At 47.5% G+C, this 23,700-nt stretch overlaps 4 protein-coding genes and 1 non-coding gene across 6 annotated transcripts; 2 read left to right on the top strand and 3 right to left on the bottom strand.

Annotated features, from left to right (window-relative positions):
* The first annotated feature begins 805 nt into the window (after nucleotides 1-805).
* CG13893 (uncharacterized protein) lies at nucleotides 806-5,720 on the top strand. Its single transcript, NM_138198.4, has 6 exons — nucleotides 806-1,443; nucleotides 3,902-3,971; nucleotides 4,044-4,087; nucleotides 4,150-4,267; nucleotides 4,332-5,126; nucleotides 5,188-5,720. The coding sequence occupies exons 1-6, from the start codon at nucleotides 1,390-1,392 to the stop codon at nucleotides 5,328-5,330; spliced, it is 1,224 nt and encodes a 407-aa protein (NP_612042.3). The 5' UTR covers nucleotides 806-1,389; the 3' UTR covers nucleotides 5,331-5,720.
* asRNA:CR45807 (antisense RNA:CR45807) lies at nucleotides 3,900-5,415 on the bottom strand. The gene is made up of 2 exons (NR_133145.1): nucleotides 4,143-5,415; nucleotides 3,900-4,085 (listed from the first exon to the last, which is right to left on the bottom strand).
* On the bottom strand, nucleotides 5,575-11,568 carry MED14 (Mediator complex subunit 14). 2 transcript variants are annotated; one of them, NM_167835.2, is made up of 9 exons: nucleotides 11,311-11,568; nucleotides 11,154-11,248; nucleotides 10,523-11,088; nucleotides 9,963-10,460; nucleotides 9,531-9,898; nucleotides 9,238-9,472; nucleotides 8,544-9,179; nucleotides 8,183-8,487; nucleotides 5,575-8,126 (listed from the first exon to the last, which is right to left on the bottom strand). In NM_167835.2, the coding sequence occupies exons 1-9, from the start codon at nucleotides 11,386-11,388 to the stop codon at nucleotides 6,240-6,242; spliced, it is 4,668 nt and encodes a 1,555-aa protein (NP_728534.2). In that variant the 5' UTR covers nucleotides 11,389-11,568; the 3' UTR covers nucleotides 5,575-6,239. The 2 variants fall into 2 exon arrangements, with proteins under 2 accessions (NP_728534.2, NP_612041.2); NM_138197.3 differs by having other exon boundaries at nucleotides 9,969-10,460.
* Nucleotides 11,569-15,539: 3,971 nt separating this feature from the next.
* On the top strand, nucleotides 15,540-21,990 carry Kah (Kahuli). Its single transcript, NM_138196.3, has 4 exons — nucleotides 15,540-15,851; nucleotides 19,349-19,797; nucleotides 19,858-20,335; nucleotides 20,405-21,990. The coding sequence occupies exons 2-4, from the start codon at nucleotides 19,373-19,375 to the stop codon at nucleotides 20,828-20,830; spliced, it is 1,329 nt and encodes a 442-aa protein (NP_612040.1). The 5' UTR covers nucleotides 15,540-15,851; nucleotides 19,349-19,372; the 3' UTR covers nucleotides 20,831-21,990.
* Nucleotides 21,991-22,003: 13 nt separating this feature from the next.
* Nucleotides 22,004-23,477, bottom strand: Ppm1. Its single transcript, NM_138195.2, has 2 exons — nucleotides 23,310-23,477; nucleotides 22,004-23,257 (listed from the first exon to the last, which is right to left on the bottom strand). The coding sequence occupies exon 2, from the start codon at nucleotides 23,249-23,251 to the stop codon at nucleotides 22,193-22,195; it is 1,059 nt and encodes a 352-aa protein (NP_612039.1). The 5' UTR covers nucleotides 23,252-23,257; nucleotides 23,310-23,477; the 3' UTR covers nucleotides 22,004-22,192.
* Between the last annotated feature and the right edge of the window lie 223 nt (nucleotides 23,478-23,700).

Below are 23,700 nucleotides of genomic sequence, written 5' to 3'. Positions count from 1 at the left end.
ACCAGTTTTAAAAAGATATTTTTGTAGCCTTTAATTGTCATATGTGTCACAAACACACAAGAATGATTGTTTTTTGGCAGCTGAGTGCAACTACTAACTTTCTGTGTCACTTTCCAATTAAATTGCGAAAATTAATTTTTTGTCAATTTTTGCATTTTTGATAAGGGGTAACATCATGATTTTTTTTCAAAAAATTGAAAAAAATTTAAAAGTCTCGGATTCAAACGCCAATATAATGGAGCAAAGTGGTATTAAAATAAGATTAGAAAAGGGCAATACATTCCGGATTTGACCCAATATTTTCAAATTACTGTGATTTTTAGATGGAAGTTAGTTAAAAGTGGTAAACCGAGTCGTAAATAAATAACAAAATGCGTTCCATGGGGGCCAAGGCACTTGACTTTCCTATCTTATCCTGCCAAACATATGTTTATATTTGGCATGCAAAAAAAAAAAATCGTTATCAGTTGAAAAGTGCTTCAGTTGATTGGTAAGTGCCACAATTGGATCAGGTGAATTCACAAATCTAGTATAAGCAAAGTTGAACTCGTAGGTAATGTTCCAATGAAGACAAAGAAAAACTAGAGAGAGATTTTAACTTTTTTATTAAGTCAATTGAATATTCCCATACCTATTTCACGTGTGAACCTATTAAATGCGAACGTAGGTAGGACCAGGTATCCCGTAGTCGAGACGTCCGCTGTTCAATTGTTCTCTGGCTTAAAGAGTGGATTCTCTTGGCTGGCAGACTCTCTGTTTACTCTCCGTTCGTTTCATCCACTTTTAAGTGGCGCATTGGAATCGTTGGCGTCAGTAGCTCGCCACCCTCGGAACGGAACGGTTCGGAAACTCGCGAAAAGCGGCAAAGATATACTATACCTCACCTCGTCGCTTTATCACTAACAAAAGCAAAACATTCTGGACGCGAACACAGCTGTGAATACGGATTTCAGTTAGTTTATTTAACCATTTGCGTGCGACACTCGCCTTGGGCCAAGTTTGAAGTATTTTCCAAGCTGGCATTATTGTAATTAGCCTGTCCGTAGAGACTACGAATCGAGACAAACAATAATAAAACGCAGAATAATTGCGCTGGAAATAATGTGCGCGGCTAAAAGCGTTAACGTAACGGCTAAATAATAGTAGAAAGTTTTTATTGTTATCTCTTCTTCTGAGCCGCAGCTGCCAAAAACCGAACAACCATAGCAAGAGCTTTTAAAATTTTGCGTGTGAACAGAAAAGAAATCCGCATTCGGCCGCATATCATCGACTTCATGTGATTGTGTGTGCCCGGCTTACCAAAATTGGCAACGTTCAGACGCCGCTCGGTCAATATTTCGGCCAAATATCTAAGATACGCCATAGTCAAAATACAAGCAAACCAAAAACATGTCAGGTCCACTGCCCGAAATCAGCGAAGAACAGCGCGCCATATTGGAGAAGGTAAGGGGAAAATACTCGGCATTTGCCGGGGGATTCTTGCCAGGGTGAGTATGCAGATAAAGCTCCATAACGAAGCAATGTTTACCCACTTTATAGTAATCGTTTTTGCACAGGGATTTATTTTGAGTATATAGTGGAGAAGTAAAAATAAATAAATAAATAAAATAAATTATTTTCTTGTAAACTTGAGAAATTTATACATTGAGCCTTTTATAATACCTTCTATGATTGATGTTATCTATCATTAATTTATTAAAAAGTAGTAAGAACTCGGCCGATTCGACAAGTTTACCAACTTTTTTTTATTCAATGTTATGTTTGCAACAAAGTGGCCTTATGAATTTCCCAATGATCTATGGAGTATTCTAGATAAACTAAAACAGAACAGTCATCGTGCAGTCAGCGAAGCATATTGATGGCTGCTTATGGAAATGAGATTATGGATTGCTCGCTTGACTTCCTTTTTTAAATGTTAGCAAATTTTACTAGACTCTAAACCACGGTTTTTGAACTGCGGCAAAGAGCGGCTGGCAAAGCAGAATCAACTGCAACATATTCAGTATACGGTATACGTATTCCCTGGCCAGAGATGTAGTTTCGGAAATAATGAGGGGGGGGGGGGGGGGCTACTTAAAAACATCGAAAGATTAATGTTCCTGTATGAGGAAAACCCTGATGGCTGGGTGTGCCGAATACATTCCCATCAAATGAAGCAAGTGGGAAATAATACTTTGTTAGACCCTCGAAACGCCTCCTAACTTCGCCACTGATGCATGTTTCTGCAGTTGCGCATTGTTGACTACTTGCGAGTTCTTGGCCGGCACACTGAAAACCGCTTGCGAAACCAAAACTCAGCTGAAGTCGAATGGTGACACTCAAACCGAACAGTTCAATGAAAATATGCAAATAAATGAACTACACATAAAACGGGCAACTGAGGCGTTGTACCCAAATAAGCAGAATGCATTATAAGTGAGTGTTTGTAATAAGAGGAATAAATCTGGTAGCTTGCAATAAATAAAATGGGCAATGAAGACGAATCCATCATAATGGTCGTATTAAGATCGACCCCTGCCCTTTTTTAATTGCGCGCGGGATGCTAAGTGCGACTGCCATTTTATAGCACAATGACTGCGATTACCAGTATGAATACTCATGATGTGGTTAATGATAAACGCGACCCAGTCGTTAAGCTAAGAGCATTGATCCAGAACGAAATCACCCAGGGATCGACCCTTAGACCCGTAGAGATCTACTCTAGAAATTTAGAACAATTTGCATAAATCACACAAACAACAGGTTTCAGCGCAGGTGTCTTGAAATTGCCTAAACTCCAAACAAACGAAGAGAAACTTCGCAGTCTTCTGGATTTCAAGTGGAATGCAAAACGACTGCAACATTGGGTAGCGTTAAATGGTAAGACAAGCACTATTTGAGCGGCAGACTAAATTATAAGCTGACTACGCCATATATAGACTCAATTTCGAGTGGCTCAATGGGTATTAACCTTTTTGTCTGCCTCAAAAACGCATTCAAAGTCAGGCCAAGAAGTGGAAGAACAAAGCAAGTGGCCAAAAACCCAGTTTTACGGCCGTTGAAACGAGGAAGTAACACAGCCAAAAGCCAACAGAACTCGGCGCTAATGACATCCAAAGTCGGGTATTAGCCACAGCTTGGTCTTTGGCCAAGCTTGCAGCCGAGCTGCGAAAAGCGAAAACGGAAAAAACTAAATAAAAGAAGCGGTTAGCGGAGAGACGGCCTCGTTATTGAATTCCAAGTGGTTTTGGCCCTAGCCGAGTGACTCAGCAGTTGGCAAACAACCTAGACGCGAGTCAATTAAATGATTGAAATGGTGCTAAATATGCACTTGATCGAATGCGAATGCAAATTGAAGTACGTGATGTTTGCCCGACAAATAAGTTAGTAAAAGGCATCAAGGGTGTTGTTGGCTGATAAAGCAACTGCAACCGATTAAATGAACTCTTGCTATCAGCCTCTGTGCGAATCAGCTTTCGTTAACAACACCCGAATTTGGCAGTCGGGACAAGGCCAATACAAATTAACAGCAATTAAGGCAACAACAAAGGCCAATATGCAGTCTACCGAACCCAATAAACGTTATCGTTTGGAGATAGGAAATTTACCCGCTCTGCTCTTCAAAAATGCTGTCAAGCTGTCCTCGGCCTTCAGTAAATAAATCATTTAAACAAATTGGATTACATATCAGATTGAAAATAACAGATTTTTAAATTGAATTGAACCAGATCGCTACATCTCTGCACATGATAGAGGGCAAAATCAATTTTTTTTAAGTGAAAGCTTCTTTACGATATATTTGAAGCTTAAAAAATTAATCAAATATATGAATCATGAATATTGTGCTCAAGTATAATGATTCATATACAAAATTGTAAAATATTATCTGCAATTGATAATAACACATTTATTGTACTTACAGTTTCGCAAGCAAATGGATGATGCGTTGGTTGGAACCCACGACGATTACTTCTTGGTGCGCTGGCTAAGAGGTGAGTTACTACTCAATATAATTAAGCAGAAGACAGGCTGCATTAACTTTATTTCCTTCTGCTCTAAAACAGCTCGAAAATGGAATCTGGAGGCAGCGGAGAAAATGCTGAGAGCTGTAAGTAAAAGAACATTACTATGAATGGCTATAACAGATTAGACTTTATTATCACCTTGCAGAGTTTGAAAACACGCGCCATGTGGAATGTGGACAACATCGAGAAGTGGGATCCACCGAAGGCATTGCAGGAGTATCTGCCATACGGCCTCATGGGCTACGACAACGAAGGATCACCGGGTTGGTTGCGACTGCTCTGCACAAACAAAGCCACCAAACTAAACAACTCCAATTCTCCTTTCAGTGCTGGTCTGCCCCTTTGCCAACTTCGACATGTGGGGCATGATGCACTGCGTCACGCGGTTTGAGTTCCAAAAGTACCTGGTCCTGCTGCTCGAGCGCTTCATGAAGATCGCCTACGATCAGAGTCAAAAGCACGGATGGCGAGCCCGCCAGCTGGTTGTATTTTTCGACATGCAGGATGTGAACCTGAAGCAGTACGCCTGGCGACCGGCTGCCGAATGTGTGATCTCTACGGTGAAGCAATACGAGGCCAACTTCCCGGAGCTCCTCAAGATGTGCTACATCATCAACGCACCCAAGCTCTTCTCGGTGGCGTTCAACATTGTTAAGAAATTCCTGGACGAGAACACCACCAGCAAGATCGTGATCTACAAATCCGGAGTGGACCGCTGGCAGGAGCAACTCTTCTCCCATGTGAACCGAAAGGCATTTCCGAAGGCCTGGGGCGGCGAGATGGTGGACAGGAACGGAGATCCCCAGTGCAAGGCACTGATGGTCTGGGGAGGCAAGCTGCCGGAGGAGCTTTACATTGATCAGAGTAGCCAGCAGAGCGATCGAGACTTTGTGGAGGCCCAGGTTCCCAAGGGCGACAAGTTGAAGCTGCACTTTAAGGTCAACGTTGAGGAGCAGAAGATCCTCTCCTGGGAGTTCCGCACCTTTGACTACGACATCAAATTCGGCATCTACAGCGTGGACGACAAGACGGGCGAGAAGCGCAGCGAGGTGCCCCTGGGAACCGTGTACTCCAACGAGATGGACGAGATTGGTTACATCTCTACACGACCGAACACCACTTGTGAGTAAAATAAGCTTCGTTTTTGTTACCTCGATTAATGACATGTGAAAATCATCCTTAGACACGGTGGTTTTCGACAACTCCGCCAGCTACCTGCGCAGCAAGAAGCTCCGCTACTGGGTGGACCTCATCTCTGAGGAGGAGGAGGGCATATCCGAGCTGACCACCCAGATGGACAACACTCAGATTGCGAATCAGCAGTGAACGGGAGCTATTCACCGCGCGACCAGCAACCAAGCCAAAAACCGACGGGAGTAGATAGATTATTAGGTAGACGACAACACAAACTAACCTCGGTGCAATAGTCACAAAGCATTTTGCCAGATCTCCGCTGCCATCTGCTCCTTCGGAGTCCGCATGGCAGCATCTCTGGCGCATCTGCAATCGAACTATGTGATAGAAACAAATTAGCAAAAGGAACACAGAAGTATGACTCACACCTACATTTATAGATAATCGATAATCTTTTTATTACATAGCCGCACTAGCCGCACTGTTTAGTTAACAATTTATAATCTTGGATGTGTAATTTGTTTTCATGCCCAATATTTCAGGGAGTACAGCGCAATAAAATGTATATAGCATCTGATCCCCAAATGAGATGTGCTTTTCTTTTCTTTTCTTGGGTCAGATGGCTGCTGTCTTACGCATGCGAAATATGTTTGGTCCTTGGTCAACAGGAACACCTCAATATTGGTGAAATGGAATCTTAAGGACTACCAAAGCAGACTTTCCATGGTACCCAGAAAGCTTAAAATATTATTTGGCAATTCCAGTTACTTCTGGATTTGCCGAATACAAATACAAATACAAACATTAACTAAATAGTGTATCGTGGAGTGGATCGATTTCTTGGTATTAGAACAATCTACAAAATTATAGGGACAGAAAGCGAACTATGAGCAGTTTTGGCAAACTTCAAAACTGATCATGGTTTACTTTTTTTTGCTACGATTTTTGAGATTCCAAATCGACTCACCCCAGAGTAGAGGGTGTTCTGTGTACTCTTATCCAATAAACTCGTTTATAAATAATCGGTCGCCGTTCCGGGTTGCCAGCTCACAGTCCTTCAGCTCACGGCTGCTGCGAGGAGGCGCGGCGCTTGCGCCTTCATCACTGCGGGCCACCGGGATTGGGGCCCATCTGCGGGTAGCCGCCGGGACCCACTGGGCCCTGCGGTCCCACTTGCTGCGGCAGCTGCTGCATGGGCATCATCGGATTCGGACTGGATCCCACTCCGACACCCACGCCTACGGGAGGTCCTATGGATTGGTTGGGTGGGGGCTGTGGCATCTCGGCAGCCAGCTGGAGGTTCGTCAGAAGATCCGTAATGGCTGGGAAGAGCGTACACTGATTCTGTTGCGCATTGAACTCGGCAAAGCGTCGAAGAAGAGTGCTAGCAGCGGTCATTGTGGGCGAGATCACTTGTCCTGTGCGTTCCGCCAGCTGGGTGACGTTCGTCTGAATGTCGTACACAATGGGCAACACCAAAGAGGGGCTGTCCTTCCAGTCCTTGCCCACGCCTATGACCGCGCCGTAGGGTATCCTCGTGATTTGCAGGAAGAACAGTATCTTCATGCGACCCATAACCACGCATGCATTGCCACTGGGCACAATGGGAACCGCCGAGGGCGGCATGCGCAAACATATCTGCACCGTCCATTTCAACTGGTCGCCACCCAGCTCCGGCTTCAAATCCAAACGCATGATCTGTACGAAATCCTTAAGTACCTGGGCGGGCAGGTTCAACAGCCGGCAGATGCTGTGCAGGGAATTGGGTCGGTATGGTGGAGCTGCCACTCTGGTGTCAAAGTACTGCTCTATAACCAGCAGATCGTCCTGGCTAAGCTGGAACGGCGGCGGATGCTTGTCGGGCATGGGCGGCAGCTGAGAGACTTTGAGGTGCAGCGTCTGCATGTGCATCTGATTCAGCACCACCTGGCACTGCAGTCCATCGACCTTGAAGAGCACCACTCCTGGTTCTGTACTGTTTAGGGCGGTAAGCGTCTCCTCGCTCTGAATGTTTCTGTGCAATTGCCTTCTCATATAAACGCAGCCTAGAAAACGCTCTAGAGGACTCATGTCCGGCACATTGATATCCTTGTTCGGATACGGACTGGGACGACACAGAGTCTCCAAAGCTTCATGGGTGAGGAGAGTAGGTACTGCTCCAGCCCAGGGCCGATTGAGAGTGCCCCGAGAGCCTCCTCTATCCGTTCCACCGGCCACTCCTGCTCCACCACCGGTGCTCTTGTGATCAGGACTCTGTCCGGGTCGTGGAGATGGGCGCGGCATGCTGGGGGATCCGGGCCAATTGTTATTCGCCGGCGACATGGCGGTGAAGGGAGAGTCCTGGTGGCTCTGCATGTAGAGCGTGTTGGGTCCAGGACTATGGACCATGTGGGGACTGGGCTGAGGATTTAGCGGAGACGACGGCATCAAGCCGCTTGGCGACGGATGTGGCATATGTGGCGCTGGCGGTGACGTCAGGTTGAAGTTGCCGTGTCCCTGGGGTCCACTGCCGCCACCTGCCCCCGCACTTGGATGCGGACTGGCGGGTGTGTGCGGATTTGAACTGGAGGGCGGAGTGTGGGGGGCAGGAAAACGCAGGCCACTGTCTCTCGGCGACTGCGGTCCCCGCATTCCAGTACCCAAAAATGGTGAGGATCCACCAGCACTTACCCCCGCAACACTGCTCGGTCCACCGAAGTTGTCCTCCATTCCCATTGGTGACAGCGGATTGTCGTCCTCGTGGGAGGCCCGTCCCCTGTAGACCGCCGACTCGTCCACGTACTTGGAGAGGAAGGCTTTCAGACCCTGAATGGGCGTGAACTCTTCCACGACGTTACGCTCGAAGCGACTGCTCGCTCCATCTCGGATGGATACGAGTCTGTTGGCACGGAAACGCAACTCCAGGCAGTACACTGCCTGATATGTCAACCTTATCAGGCACGGCGATTGTGCCAACACGCAAAACGATAGCACTGGCACCTGAGGGCGCTAGAATCAAAGAATAATGTAATGATGTTTGATGCATAGCAGCTAAATGTACTTACCGGTATCCCCAAGAAGGGCAGCACCGGCAGCTTGGCAATGGAGCTCAACGGGTTGTAGGTTTCATGGAGAATCTGGGCGATTTGGGTGATGCTATGCTGCTGGTTCAAGTGTTGCGCCAGCTGGTCACGCATCATTGAGTGCCCGTTTACAGCTGACATTCCGCCGACGAACGTCAGTCGGAAGCCGTGGGATTGCACCGACCAATAGATATTGCAGCTCACCTCTTTTTTGGGTCCGTATCCGAGGAGCAGGTTCATGTAGCTGTATGACTTGACCACTAGCATGTCACAAAGGGAAAGACGTTCTAAAAAATGAAGGTAAGTTAATAAATGCAGACGAATGCACGTGTATTATACTAACTATTTAGCAGCTGCTCAGCAAAGTCGTAAACCAGCGTGTAAAGGTACACGATTTTCGACCAGTCGTTTAGCAAATCCTCAACTGTTTTTGAAAAGTCGTAGTTCGCCTGTTCGTAGGTGAGGTAAACAGTCCGCCGACTGCCCTGCTCCTTCGGATGGCTACTTTGCAGCGGTGTGCTGTAGAAGACGAACTCCACTACCCAGATCCGGACCTGGCTGTTCTTGTTGGTCTGTGAACGAATCGATATGGAGAGAACGCGACGCATTAGGTCGTCCCACACGTGGGAGTCGATTTTCGGCAGTCCAGAGGTACCACTTGGCTTATTTTCTCCTGCCACTGCAGGTGCTCCCTGTTGCTGCTGTTGTTGGGTTGCAAAGGTTGTTTTTCCTGGCTGTGGTAAGGCCAGTATCTTCAGAACAAGTGACGTGGCATTCGCTTCCACCTGCAGTCCGCTGTGGGGAATATTGTGCTTGGACAGCGTCTGGGCTAGGTTCATGAACGGTATCTTTTCATCGCACATGGCCACCACATGAGCCAGCTCGGGAATGAAGTAGGCAGGAAATATGGTCTTTTGTTGTTTAGCTGGAGGAGCCAGCAAATCCCCATTCGACTTTCGTTTGTGCGGGGAAACCTCCGCTAAAAGATGGATTGTTTGATAATATGGAAAAGGGATTTAAAGTGTCATTGTGCTCACCGTCCACCTCAGTGCCAGGTCCATGAGTGGCAACAAAAGTATCAAACTCAATAAGGCGCATCAGCTTGGTGTAACACTTTGGAATGTCCGAATGCGGTTGGGCCACTATAGACACCAGCTGCATGGCGGAGTCGTCTATAACATCCAGCTCGTCCTTTTGGTAGGCCACGAAGCCCAGGTGAAAGGTGTATTCCATTTCGTTGGGCATGGTAGTCTTTTCCTTGAGTTGAACCACCTGGAATGAATCAATGTTTTCATATTTTCACAATTACACTTACTAAATGTATAATTACCAAAACAATATTTGGATGCCTGTGCAGCTTGACATAAATCTTGTGCCTGCCCGGCTGCAAAATCTCCTGATCAGGCTGCACAAGAAATGGAAGTGTCTCGGTGGCCGTAGCCGGAAGATGTTGTAGGGTTTTGTCGCACCTCCGATGGGTGATCCAAAAGCGCAGCTCCGAAAGCAAAGCGGGCAGCTTGCTGCGATCCCCATTGAGGCAGTCCTGCATCTCCTCCATTATCGGACAGTCCAGATGCTTGGGCACATGACAACGGAACATGCCTGTGTGGGTGTCAATGGTGATGTGAATCTGCTCGGCCCTCAGACAGGGCGAGAGTACGGGGACGGTCAAAATAGCAGGAGTTCCTTGGAGGTTGACTGTCATTGGGAGAACAGGGATTAGTTAGTCCTCGATAATCTACCTAGTTAAGTTTTACTTTACACTCACAGTCAACATCTTTCAAAAAAGCCTGAAACTCCAGCTTGAGATCGCTCAGCCTGGACACCGATCGTATGTAGACAGTATGTACAATTAGGCGCTCCATCGAAAGGTGTTCAGAGCGTACGGCCCGATCCGCCACTTCGGCAGACTCCTTGGCGCCCAGTGAGGGCACGTGGACCACTGCCAACGGACGCCCGATCTCGCTGGGATCCGATTGAACGGTTAGGCGGTAGCCCAGCTCCGACTTTAGATCACGCCAATACGACACCGTCAGTTTTACGCCTGGTACGTACTCTTCCACAGTTATATTGTTGTCGTCCAGTCTTTCGTAGTTCAAACGCAGGGTCTGCGTGTACAGAACCTCCAGCTGCAGGGATTGGCAGAAGTAGTGCAGACAGTTGTAGACCTCGCTAAGAGCATTGGGATTCTCTACTAGGCGTGCCTGGATGAGCTGATGGATGTAGTTGACCTGCAGCGGATGCACCAGCGATTTTCCGTCTATCAAAGTCAATGATTTTAGTACATAATATAGACTTATGAGAGAATTACAGATTCCTTACCTCCCGTCTCCTTGTCCTCTACGAGCACATCGATGTCCAGCAGCCGCCAAGGTACTGTGGGATTATCCCCCATTACGGTCAGTGAAACGCTAAACTCGTGCTTCACCTCGAAGGTGACTCGTCCGTTGCGAATGCGAAATTCTCTCATCTGGGGCAAAAGTTTTCCTGTGACCAGGCGGTGCTGGATGACTTGGTTCAGGCGGAGCAGTGTCTGTCTCTTCTCCGCCGGCGTAATTGCATCGGCCGGCACAATACGCTCGCGTATACAGGTGGGTAGACGATTATATGTGCCAGTAGTCAGAACTTCGACGGCGGCGGGTATGTGAAAGTTGGGCAATCGAGCACGAACCAAAGTTTCACGAGACATGCGCGCCAGCATGTCGGCGGTCTCCACAAAAAGCATGTTCTGCTTGTCCAGGAAGCTCATTATCTGCGACGATTTGTCCACCTTGGACACCGAGTTGCCCCATTTGACCAGCGCATTCAGCCTGGTGAACAAATGGCGGGTGCGTGCCGCGTAGTTGTAGATCTCCACCTTGCGTTCCATGTCCGTTTTGCGTGGTAATCTAAAATTCGCGGTAAGCAAGCCTCAGTTAAACATATAAATATACTCATTCAAACATTTACTCACAGTTCAGCCAGTACAGTTAGTTCATGATACGTCCGCTGGATGATGAAGTCGATCAGCACCGACATGGACATGGTGTTGATCCGGGGGCCGCCCTCCTGTGAAGCACAATGTATCCATTGTATGGAGATGGGATAATGAGTTTGGCAGCAACACTCACCTGGGCAGCGGGCAGGTAGCCTCCTCCGCCACCGCCAACACCAGGCATTTGCTCGAGGGGCAAGGGGGTGGGCGCCATGATGTTTGCTGTTTGTTCCCTGTCTGCTCCGCGTCTTTTGCTTTGCGTTTCTTATGGTTTATGGATGGCCTTTCTAGTTGTGCATATTTTAGTGCAGTTTTGGCCCGCTTACGTGCGTTTTCCGGTGAATTTCGCGAAAATTCGGCAGCGCAGCAAAATTCTATTATTGCTCGATTGGCGAACCGATAAACGTGTCATCGATTTTAGGAGGCGTTAGTTGTACGAAAGTATCGGTGTTACCGTTTGACTTGCGCACTTTTTAGTATTTATCAACTAATACATTAATACTGCATTCCAGTAATATACGTATTTTTACATATAATTTTTAAATATTCTACATGCAAAATATGTAGATACAATTTAAAATTTTCACATATCATGCATAAATTATATTATAATTATTATTATATTATTATATTATTATTATTATTATTAGTTAACACTTATTATTTATAAGCTGCTTAATTAATAATCTCACATTGTTAAGAGTTTTTGGATTTCTTTTATTGGTCTGTAGACAAAATATTAAATTATTTATTTTGCCCAATAAATCGCAGTCTCACATGATCGCCTGATCGGGTTTTATCTTAATTTAATGAATGTTCTCCGAATGTTTTATTTTATATATAATATTTACTTTTTAACTTCATCGTAGTGCCAGGTTCATAACCAAATTCCGCTGGCACTGCCAATTATAGACAGCGGGAAAAGTTCATTGACCAAGTCAGCTTTCCATTACCATTACCACTACCACGGGCACTCGGGTGTTTTAGTTTTCCTCATGTGGCGGCTGTTAAAAATAAGGAAAACAAAAACATTTCCGCTTTTGTTTCTTTGAATTTTGACACGGTTGATGTTTGGCTGCCATTGCACATGGCACTCGGAGCCTCCCCGATCCCGATCCCCATACCCCTCTCTCTCACAATCCGATCCCATCCCCAATAAACAGCCACTGATTCAAGTGGCGGCACATGCCAACCCTCCGTCTCTATCCTCACCCACCAAAAAACACATTCGTTTGGGCCTTGCAAAGTGGCAGCCACCTTCGGAATCGCTCCACTTGCTCTTGGAAAGTTCTCGCAGATGGGTGGCAGGGGGATCGGGACTAGGGACTCGGGATCGGTACTCGGTACTCGGAGTTTGAACTTCCCGCAACTATAGCTCTCCCCTAATTGGTATAAATAGAACTTTATGATCTCGCCACGGAACGGCACGATCCAAAACTTTGATTCCGCGCCCAGGAATTACTCACACTCACATATCCGGCCCGAAGGCCCTCCCTACCCACCTTCCATCCGCATCCAGATCCATTTCCATATCCACATCCATCCGACAAAACCCTTGAGTTCACAAGGAGTTCCCGTAAACAGGATGCGGCTGGACCTGAAATTAGGTGCTGAAGTTGCACCGCTCCGCATAAGTTATTGCCACTCGATCTCGGGCCAGATCCATTGATCTGATTTCGATCCATCACTACAATTGGGGATAATTTACTAACCCACATCATTGTGGATCTTTATTTACCAAACAAAGGCGGAGCAAGTTGTGTGCCTTCTTTACTTCTTGTTGAATTTCGCATTACGGCGGATTTCGCTTATTTATCTGCGTAAATAATTGGACACCGTCTGGAATTTGCAAATGTGGATTCGATTCACTTGCGGATTCAATTCAGACGATATACCCAATACGTACAGAAGTGCACCACCACGTAGCCCTCTGCCTTTTACCTACGCAGAGAATGAGATCCCAACCACCCGATCTTGGCGGCAGCAGTTAAAAATAAAGATCCAGGGGCACTTAATAAGCGGTCATGCACTGCGGGAAATCGGATGCTTGATGCTTGAAATCACGTAGATACTAAGAAGAGGTCAAGTTCAGGCTATAATTATGAAGTTTGGATTATTGTCTCATTTCCCATGACCAGTTTACTGAGTATTCTCTCAGTGTGTGGAGTTGTAGAAGGAGTTGCAGTATGGAAGATTGGATCCCGCAATTGCGCAGCAAGTGAGAAAAGCGTACCGATCCCCGACGGTCTGGGATCTGGAGGGGCTTCCAGGGATGGGGAAGCGCTGAAGGCTGGAACCAGGACGAAAATAGATTTATGGCCGCCAGTCACGACGTCTTCGGCGGTTTTCCAGAATCGCACGCTCCGGGTGAGGCCATGGTGTATGGGTATGCTAGGGGTGTACTATGAACCGCGCTGATCCACAGCAATTTGCTGGGCCGCCAGTTGGGGACACTTCCTTTGTGGGACTTCCTTTCTTGTCTTATTAATTGCCGTGATTAAAGTCGACGCAAAATGTCTTTAGCACATGTCACGCTGGCAGAAGAAGGCCTTTCCCGTGTCCAAAGCTCCGCGATGACGGTGATGCATGGCTATGGCCCAGCCTGACCTTACCACTCAAATTGCATTTCCATGTTGGCGCCAGACAAAGCCCACCCCTTCTTCCCCTTCCTTCCCTTCCTCTTAGCTTTTCCATTCGCCACCAAGCGATTTCCTTTGTCTTCGTCGCGTGGGCAGCAAGTTGTAGAGTGTGAAAATGCCACAAGAAGTGCGAAAAGTGCGATCGGGAAATAAAGTCGCGGACAGGGAGCCACTAAACACATTTGTTGGCCACAAGGGGTGGCCTTATAAATAAACCCATTACAATCCCCGCCCAACTGTAAAGATCTTTTGTGAAACATCAAAATCCAATTCAAACCAGAACCATAAACAGAAACAGACACAGAAACCGCCGCTCGGCATAAATCATATCGAATATATAGAAAATACGTTAGCACCCAATACATCTGAAGACCCCAACCGAAAAAAAAAACACCCAAAGGGGCGACATTAAGTTCATTACGCCTGAAAAGTCGAAAATGAAAAGTGGAGGAAACGAGAGAAAACGGCAACACCTGCGAGAAATCCGTTGGATTTCTAAGGCCAACGGAGGTGGGGAATCTGCAGAGTGCACACTTTTGGGGGCGGAATGGAATGGGGTGGAGAGGTTCAGGTGAGCGAGTCTATTTTGGATGCCCGCAACAAGTACGCAGGCGAGGAAAATGCCAAATTGCATACGACTGCGTCACTCTTCGCGAAGAGCACCCATTCCCATCCCCATCAGCCAACAGCAGGAGAAGAATCCGAGCAGCAAGAAGAGTGGGAGAAGACGGGTAGCCGGCTCGGCTACCGAAGAAACTGCCCAACCACGAAGCGAGAGTAGTGCCTCTCTCTTTCTAGGCAAATCAGCATGGGGCAGGCGAAAACACACTGACACATGGGGCAAATTCCCACAGTCGAGGTCACCGAAATATCACTAGCTAGACTAGAGGTACAGCTATCAGTCTATCGAATTGATAATCTTCTCGACATACAAAATTAAAACAGACTATATATTGATTCTACAAGGGGAAGTAGGCAACTAATATATAAAACATTTATCTTAACATGTGAGACTACATCCTTATATAGCTCAAGTAATTAATTTCATCAGTTTACAACAAATACCACAAATACAAAAAAAAAAGACCTATTACAACAACCCTGTCTGTTCTTCAGCGAGTGTGTAAGGTTTTTGACACTGACTGCGGATCGTTAGAAGAATTCTGCGCAGTGGTCCTGCCAGCAGGAGCGCCTCGTCACCTCGGGCACAGTTTTCCCTTTCGGAAAATGCAATGGAAAGCCATGGCAGAGAGGGCTGCGCAGAGAAAGGGTAGCGCAATGAAAACATTATTGTTATTTTTAAACCGCGCACACTTGTTCCGTCGCTGTTGCGTCGTGGTTCGTTCTCGAAGTCATGTTCGATCCGATGCCGATGCCGATGTCGATCCGTACCGTTCCGATCCTCGGCAAGAGCGACCAACAGCTGCTGGCTCTGCGTCAGCTTCGTCACCTCCTCGACGTGGATGCGGATGTACACGGAGCGAAACGGGGGGTCCCATGCCAGAAATAAATCCGAATGGAAATAGCTAAATGGAAATAACAGAAACTGCAATACTAATACAGTTGGGGTGCATAATACAGAAGTGTAAGGCTATTTTTCTCAGTGTACGAAAATGTAGGAGAGGATGGGAGACCGAGACCGCGAGGTGGACGCCGCCGGAGGCAGAAGAATCGCCGCGGCGGCAGCGGTCGCAAGATGTAAAAACTGTAAGTGGTCTGGCGAAGAACGCTCAGTTCTTCCTGGGATCTCGCTGCGTTCGCTCGCCTTCACGGATGCGCAATCCGTCCGTGCGACTAATAAATCCGTTTGACACTTATCGAGATTCAGTGCGATCCCCAAAATCAGCATCACCAATCACCCATCACCCATCACCCGTTGCCATCGCGGACTCTTGGCGGGTGATGAGATTCGTGGAATTTGCGCTCCGTGTGTGATAAAGCATTGACTTCCCATCGGCAACTGAATCATCCGTCTATATTCGAGGCGGAGCGACGACGGCAGTGGATTGTTTTCCGTCAACTATTCGAACTGCGTGGGGTGAGTTGGCGAAATGTGAACGGAAGGTGGTGGAAAGTGAACTTCGCTCTTCAAATTTGCACCTTTACCGCCTTTCGATTACACAATAGAACACACACCTCGCTCGTGCATAACTATCTGCCCAGGAACCGAAACAAGATCGAAAATCTGCTTGGCAAATTGGGCCAACAGATTCGCGTGACTGCAAATGAGCGGCGTTTTCCGATCCCCATTGCACACCCCCCAAAACCCCCCCCTTCACTCCACCCAACCAACGGACAGAACGGGCCGCACTTGTTAAATTAATATTATTATTTCTTTTGATATTTTGACATTTACGTGAGCAATGTTTGCATTGGCAATGAGCTTCTGCGAACGGGAAATAGTGACCGGGACGTACGAGTATAGTATAGTTGGTATCTTTCCGCATGACTATATGCATTGGTATGGGTATGGCCATTGTCTCGCGGTGGTAGATGCGTAGATCCTCCGTCCAATTTGGGCGCATAAAGCGGATAAACAACAGATCATACAGTGCATACATATGAACCTGATTAATGCGGCGGTTCGGGGATAATTAACCGCCGTGATTTACAGGTGAAGCCCGCTCCTTTGTGTCCTTTCCCGTCCAAATGTTTATGCCGCGGGTCCGTAAACAAACCGCCGGCAACGGGAACTGCAGTTGAGGCAACGATTGATGAGGGCCTGCGATCTGGGGTAAACAAAAACTGATGCCCAAATCCGACATATCCACTGAGGCGCAGTGGGTGGGGGTGGTGTGCCTACTGTATGGCATACACGCTGTCTATCCATGGTGCATGGCATTGACTCTGGACTGGGAAGCAGCCAGAGGTTGAGGCTGGCGCTCTGGATTTTTGTTTATTGTGCACTCGTATTTAGCCTGAACTAAAATGTAAACTATGCTGGGATCACTGCCCCTTCCCCCTGCCCCTGCCGCTTGGGATCAGGCATCAGGTATTTATAGACGCCTGGCAGCGAGGGGAAGACGCATGTTAAGGCCACCGAAGCCACCTCTGTTGGCCATCGCCATTCTCTTGGCCTCTGTGTACATTAACAGGACTTTGAACTCTTCCCCGGTCCAGCAATACGGACACGGTCTACTCGGGCGAACTGTACGGCCGGAGATCGGAGATGGGAGATGGGAGACCGGAGGGCGGAGACCACGCAATTTGCGCAGATCTGCGGCGGCATGAAAAGGAAAATGGCAGGCGGAGAGTAAAATAATTCACCCGGTCCGTGGTCCATTGTTCGGTGCACATGGAACGACCAAGTTGCGGATGGGGGAGCAGAAATGAGTCATCCAACTGGGGGGACTCTAAGCTGCTTAAGTACACTGTGGGAAAACTGTTGCTCAAAAAATATGTAAATTATAACATATATGAGTTACTCACACCAAAAACAGTAGTCATGGAAAACTCCAAATATATATTTCAACTATTTCTGTTCTGCTCCTTCGATCGGATCGACTGACTCCTCGTTTAAGAAGTTCCTTGCGTTTTCCATTCGAGTCCGATGCAAATGTACATCGTCGATCCCTACCCACCTTCTTCCTGTCATCTGCGATTACCGACCGATCTGCAATCGCACGGGGCCGAGGAATAATTAATTAACGACCTGTCAGAGAAACATGCGACATTTCGTATGCCCCAAGCGACTCTGACATCGGAAATATGGCACAGACATATTTCATTTGGTGGTGTAGGGGGAGTGGGGTTCTGTGGCTCTATGGGATCCATAGAGGAGCTCCGCCGATCACTTGTCAGCTGCTTTCCCCGGCGAATTCTCAGACGCATATTGTTCTTCAGAGACTCGAGCATTTCGTGTTCGATGGAAATCGGGTATTGAAAATGACGCGATTAGTTGGAAAATGGCATACATTCGGGTGCTAGCTACATATATTTAAATGTATACGGCAACCACCTGGGAACAGGGCCTCAGGTGGTGGGGCACATAAATAAATGGGCCGCAAATTGCCAAGACACAAATTATGGACGTCTGGCGGCTTTCGCTCACACCCACTCAAAAAGGGGAAGAGGCGCGAAGGTATTTCCTTCCATGGAAAACCACTTTCGCACACCTCCGGCCACCTTGGCAGCGATCATTCCGCTTAATTGCCGCAGAAACATTTTGATGTACTGCTCCCCGAGGAGAAGCCGATGGGAATTGGCAGCTAAGCGGGCGCAACAGGTTGCCGAATTCGTTGGCGGGGGCGGATGGCAGCTGTTTAGCTAGGTTGATTCAGGGGGAATTTTCACCCACATTTTCCTCGATACCGAAAAAGAAACACACATCACGCGGCTGGCCTCAGGCGAAACACAGAGAGTGTTAGAGAAACAAACAAAACCGAAAGCAAGAGCAATTTCAAAACCAAAACACCGCAGAGTATTGCACATGACCTCCTCAAGAGTGGAAGAACGCCACTGTTTCATCGATTCTTCCAAATTTCTCAATGGGTTCGATTATTCAGAAAATCTTTTGGGGGCAGAAAAATTAAGGCGAAAACTTTCACATGATAAACAAACGATTGAGTGGGAGAGAGGTATATACATATATACATAAATGGCGCCGCTTTGAAAGAAATACAATAATATTTTGAAGAACATTACAAAATGAAGGCATTTATATTTCAAGACTGGCTTCTTTGTGAGCATCCCGGTGGGCATGGTACAGTGAACTCCAACATATAATAGACCCAAGCCCACCTGACTTTCGGATGCGCCAATTACGAGCGAGATTAATCAATGCCAAAAGAACATGTACAAATTAAGCGCACTCATTTCGACATAAATTTATTTGACCACGCAAAGAGGCGAAGATGGCGAACACCGGCACAAAATCGGCACCACCGAGCCGCAAAACAGCCAACAAGTGCCAGAATCAGAATCAGAATGCAATATGCAATATGCAATATGCAACATGCGGTATGCGGTATGCAATGACGTTAATCATACGCCCCGTGGGCTCTGCTAACCCTCAACCATGTGCGATAATTCCTATTCGGCAATGATGATGATGCAGACGACTTTGGCTCACATCTCAGACTACGAGTGTGTGGCCTCTCGACTCTGTCCTTAATTATAAATTGATGCATTTTCAAATAAACAAACACGAATTATGGCGTAAGCACAAGGAGGGAAAGATCTATGATAGGTGGGATGATAGATGGCGGCGATCGCACCATGGATGTGCGATCCGCTGGGGGTTTCTTATGCCGAATAATTCGATTATTGGTCTATTTTTAGTGCACTTTCTCAAGCTATAATGAACCACTAATTAGGAGAATGTGAGTTTAATTAATGAGCATATCGTTGATATAAGTCTTTTACACCATCGTCCGGAAAAGGTGAAGATTTTCAACTCAGCACTGACTAGTAGTGGCTAATGTAGTGGCTGATATGTGTTAGCTAGGTAATGACGCATCACGTGCGCATTTAGCAGGAAATATTTCGGGTATAGTCATGCTGTTTTCATCATAGAAAATACCCGATGCTTTGCAGGCATTTCACCAGCTCTTCAACACGATGACGAAGGACCAGCAGGCGACACCCATTCCCGAGGAGTTGTACAATCTCACCCAGCTGGCCGAGGTTACTCTGTCCGTTGGTCCTCTGGTCACGGACGAGGTGAAGCCACTGCCACTGTACGCCTCCTCGGACGACGACTCCAACTACTACAGCCACAAGGTCTTCGATCGCAGGAAACTGCGTCGTTGCACAATCTCCGACTCGAATTCCTGCGCCAGCAGCAGTTCCAGTTCCACCTCCAGCCGTCAATCCTCGGAGGACCACCTGGGACTCCAGGGGCACTCATCGGTGCACCACCATCATGGGGAGCAGGGCGAAATCCTCAACAGCACTTCGTTGCTGGAGGACGAGCACATCTGTCCCGAGTGCGGAAAGAAATACTCCACATCCTCCAACCTAGCACGTCATAGACAAACGCACAGGTGAGCTAAAGTTTTGTACATTTTTCTGGTGAAGTATTGCTAAGTCTATGTTCTTTAAAGATCAATCATGGATAAGAAAGCGCGTCACTGTCCTTATTGCGAGAAGGTGTACGTTTCGATGCCCGCCTACTCGATGCATGTGCGCACCCACAATCAGGGATGCGAGTGTCAGTTCTGCGGCAAGCGCTTCTCAAGGCCCTGGCTCCTCCAGGGCCACATCCGCACCCACACAGGCGAAAAGCCCTTCAAGTGCGGCGTCTGCGAGAAGGCGTTCGCCGACAAGAGCAACCTGCGCGCCCACATCCAGACCCACTCGAACACCAAGCCACACACATGTGCGCGATGCGGCAAGGCCTTCGCTCTCAAGTCCTACCTGTACAAGCACGAGGAGTCATCGTGCATGAAGAATCGAGGAGGCGTTCCGGGATCGGGAGCAGCATCCGGCAACCGACCTCCCTCGTCGCCAAAAAGGCAACAGGCGGAGGTAACAAGCGGCACCATCTCGGCATTGGCTCCTGGATCACCTGCCGCGGCAGTGGTGAGTTCCTTAAATCGATATGACATCTCTTCACTTGAATAACCTTCTGATTTACGGTGGTGATTTCAGTGTGCTGCCTCCGATTCAGCCAAGTCTACGCTGGCCAACAAGCTGTTGCAGAAGGAAAAGGATCGCAGGCAGGCGGCCATGGCCTTCCAGGGCTTTCCGGCTGGGCCAGAAGTGACGGCTTACAGCCACGCAACTTCGGCCCAGGAGGAATATGAGAAGTTCAAGCGGATCAACGTGATTCAGCCGAAAGTGATGCCGCATAGGGTACCCAGCCTGTACCAGGACCTGCTCCCCAATCGCCACGTGCCACTGGCCCTGCCTTTGGCGATGCCGTATCACTTTCAGGGCCAGGCCACGTCCACGGGCCAATCGGATCCCACCTCCGTGCAGGAGCAGCCCGTTGACTTTTCGCCCAAGAACAACTTCACGCACTCGGCCAAGACGAGTCCCTTCGAGCTGACCGGGAATTACGCCATGGTGGCATAGGATCTTACCAGCCAGGATACCACGCAAAAGACACCGGAGAGAGCAAAGCAGAGCACTACCCCAAGGCCATTCGAGGAGACCGTTACTGAAATGCCACTTAATCCAAGTCCTTTCACAGCCCACCAGCCACCACCAATCCAGGACATTTTCTTACTGTAGTCAACGAATATGTGATAATAATGCAAAAGAGCTAAAGTACCATTAGAGAGTAGATGATTCCAGAGCAAAGAGGAGCACGCACAGCTCGTCGAACAGAAGAGTTCCCTCTTCTCGGAAAACTCCAAGGAAGGCGAGGTCATACACAGTAGATATAGAGAGACAAGGTTGGATCGATTCCCGATTGATCGTTTGATCTTCACTTAGTTGTAATAAGAGACTTCTTAGAGACTTGCCAAGAACAGCGACAAAAAACCAATGTAACCAGTATTTTTTTATAGCACATACGATTACCGATCGATCGGAGAGCGAAAGATATAGCATCCCAGCCCCAGACGATCGAACTCCGCAGCCAAGCTACAAACTTTACACATAGTCATCTAGCTTTATGATTTTACAAGAAGCATAGGAATATCCAAAGATATCCACCCCACTTACTAACCCCATTAATCACTTCGCATTAAGGCATTGATCGGCTTCCTGCTTCCGGCACGGAAGTCGTTCCAAAACGAGAGAATTTCTAGTCTTTATATTTAAATAAAGCGCACATTTGGCGAGATCGGGAGCATTCCCGATCCCATCCCCTTTTGTGCGTGGCGTTACTTTAAGCACTTTATGGCCGCATGTGGTGCAATAATTGACATATATGTATGGCTAATTAGCGCCTGGCACTTAACCATATTGCAATCTGTATACTTCTACTAGCACGATTCGGAGCAATCGGCCTTCTCATTGTGGCCTTACCATCTAGTATCGATCGATAGACAGATACTCACTGCATTTCGATTCGACTCGATTCACTCCGATTCGATCTACAGCTCTACAGCTAATCGCACCAAAGATACTTCGATTTAGATGCGCACGCATACTACCTTTATTTACTCGTACTTACCATATACACCAAAAGATATATACACGTATACGTAGCTATAAAATGTACTATAGATTTGCACATTAACTCGAATTAAACAAGAGATCCGATCCATTGATCCCCGAGAAAATACAAAACGAAGTGTTCTTATTTCCCTGCTAGTTGGGGGAAAGTGTAGTGTATTGTGTTATATTTGTACTGCCGGGAAATGTGATGTGTTGACTGATAATTTTGTAGTGCCAACAGCGTCTGGATCGACAATCAAAGTACAAAAGTACATTAAGAGTAAGAGCAAACAAATGCAGTAATGAAAAATGTAAAAGGTAAAACAAAAGTTAAAGATTAGCCTCGGGAGTTTCGCTTTCGCGAAGTCCGAAGCCCAGGCCCAATCGAGAAGTCGACGACCCCGAAGATCCCTGAGAACAGGGAGTTACGACCTTCACCGACTGATCCTGGATGTCGCCTACGGTTTCAACGGGGGTCTTTCGTTTGCCTCCGCAGCGCACCGCCAGATCCTCGTAGCTCTTGTTGTGCAGCAGGCACACCAGGATGACGGTCATGTTGTCGCCGCCCACATTGCCCGTGTGGCCATCCGGAGACAAGCAGCTGTTCATCAGTTCCTCGCAAATGAGTTCCGGCTCCATGCCATCGCGTATGCGCTTGTGCACGAACTGGCAGACTTCGAAGTTGCTCATCACATCCCAGATCCCGTCGCAGGCCAGCAGGACAAACTCCAAGTCTTCGGTGATGTCAAGAACCTCCACGTCGGGATAGGCCGTCACGATTTGCTCTTCTGGAGTCTTTAGTAAGTTCTTCTTGTAGATAAAGTCGCCGAGGGCGCGGGAAAGGGCCAGATTGCCATTGACCCGATTAAACTCCACCCAACCACCGCTGGCCATGATCCGTTTGGACTCCTTCGCGTCATTCGGCTTGTGGTCGACGGACAGGGCGTGAACCATTCCAGAAATGCAGGCGATGGCCCGCGAATCGCCCGCATTGGCACAGTACAGGCGACGCTCCCTAATGAGCACCACAATGGCAGTGCAGCCGGCCGTTTGCTCATCAAGGGAGCCATTTTGCAGCATCTCCCGATCGAAGTCGAGGAAGGCCTTTTTCAAGGCCACCTCAATGCTATTGTCCCGATACTCCGGCCGCTTCGTAATGAACTTGTGCAAATGCTTACCAGCGTACTTGGCCACTGAAGCTCCACCGTGTCCGTCGTAAACGGCGAAGAAGGCCGCCTGCGGGTCATCCGGCAGGGAAAGAATGTGGGTGTGGGCGTCCTCCATATCCACGCGCCATCCTTGCATGCATGATGAGCCCACGCGATAGCTTGCATTGGCACAGCAAGCGGTGTCCTTGGTGGTCACTGGTTCCGACAGTGTCTGTCCCATTGTGAACTTGAGGAAGGAGTAAGCCATTATTGACGATGATAATGCACCAGGTATTCACCTGTTTGTCCTTCTGGCGGTCAACTTATATTCGGAATTCTGTTGGGTTATGGTCCTTTTACAGGTACGCACGCCTCTTAGCTACTATAGAAAAATAGTATATTCAGTCTCTGATAGCCCAAATGGGGTTTTTGAATTTAGACGACTGACTCGGTAGCCTACTTCGACTTGATTAATCGAAACGATTAGGATTGCCATGCAACTCGGATTACTAATATCCGCCAAACGTTTCCCACGTAATAATAAGAGAAAGGATTTTCTTTATGTTGTTGATAATTTTGGTTTTGTATTTGTTATTTGTTGTCGTTTTTTGTTTCTTTTTATTTTTTCCTTGTATTTGTTTTATAATTTGGTTTACTTTGTTAGCGTTTGTTTTCATATACACAAATACA

This window comes from Drosophila melanogaster, chromosome 3L, assembly GCF_000001215.4.
Source record: "Drosophila melanogaster chromosome 3L".
In the NCBI taxonomy this organism is placed as follows: domain Eukaryota; kingdom Metazoa; phylum Arthropoda; class Insecta; order Diptera; family Drosophilidae; genus Drosophila; species Drosophila melanogaster.
The sequence above is the reverse complement of the archived record's forward strand: the minus strand, read 5'-3'. Positions and strand labels throughout refer to the sequence as shown.

Coding starts and splice junctions, on each gene's coding strand:
- Kah (NM_138196.3), top strand. CDS start 19,373: ATGACGAAGGACCAGCAGGCGACACCCATTCCCGAGGAGTTGTACAAT. Junction 19,798..19,857: donor CGTCATAGACAAACGCACAG/GTGAGCTAAAGT, acceptor TGTTCTTTAAAG/ATCAATCATGGATAAGAAAG. Junction 20,336..20,404: donor GATCACCTGCCGCGGCAGTG/GTGAGTTCCTTA, acceptor TGGTGATTTCAG/TGTGCTGCCTCCGATTCAGC.
- CG13893 (NM_138198.4), top strand. CDS start 1,390: ATGTCAGGTCCACTGCCCGAAATCAGCGAAGAACAGCGCGCCATATTG. Junction 3,972..4,043: donor CTTGGTGCGCTGGCTAAGAG/GTGAGTTACTAC, acceptor GCTCTAAAACAG/CTCGAAAATGGAATCTGGAG. Junction 4,088..4,149: donor CGGAGAAAATGCTGAGAGCT/GTAAGTAAAAGA, acceptor ATCACCTTGCAG/AGTTTGAAAACACGCGCCAT.
- Ppm1 (NM_138195.2), bottom strand. CDS start 23,251: ATGGGACAGACACTGTCGGAACCAGTGACCACCAAGGACACCGCTTGC.
- MED14 (NM_167835.2), bottom strand. CDS start 11,388: ATGGCGCCCACCCCCTTGCCCCTCGAGCAAATGCCTGGTGTTGGCGGT. Junction 10,461..10,522: donor AGAGGACAAGGAGACGGGAG/GTAAGGAATCTG, acceptor TGACTTTGATAG/ACGGAAAATCGCTGGTGCAT. Junction 9,180..9,237: donor ACCTGGCACTGAGGTGGACG/GTGAGCACAATG, acceptor TCCATCTTTTAG/CGGAGGTTTCCCCGCACAAA.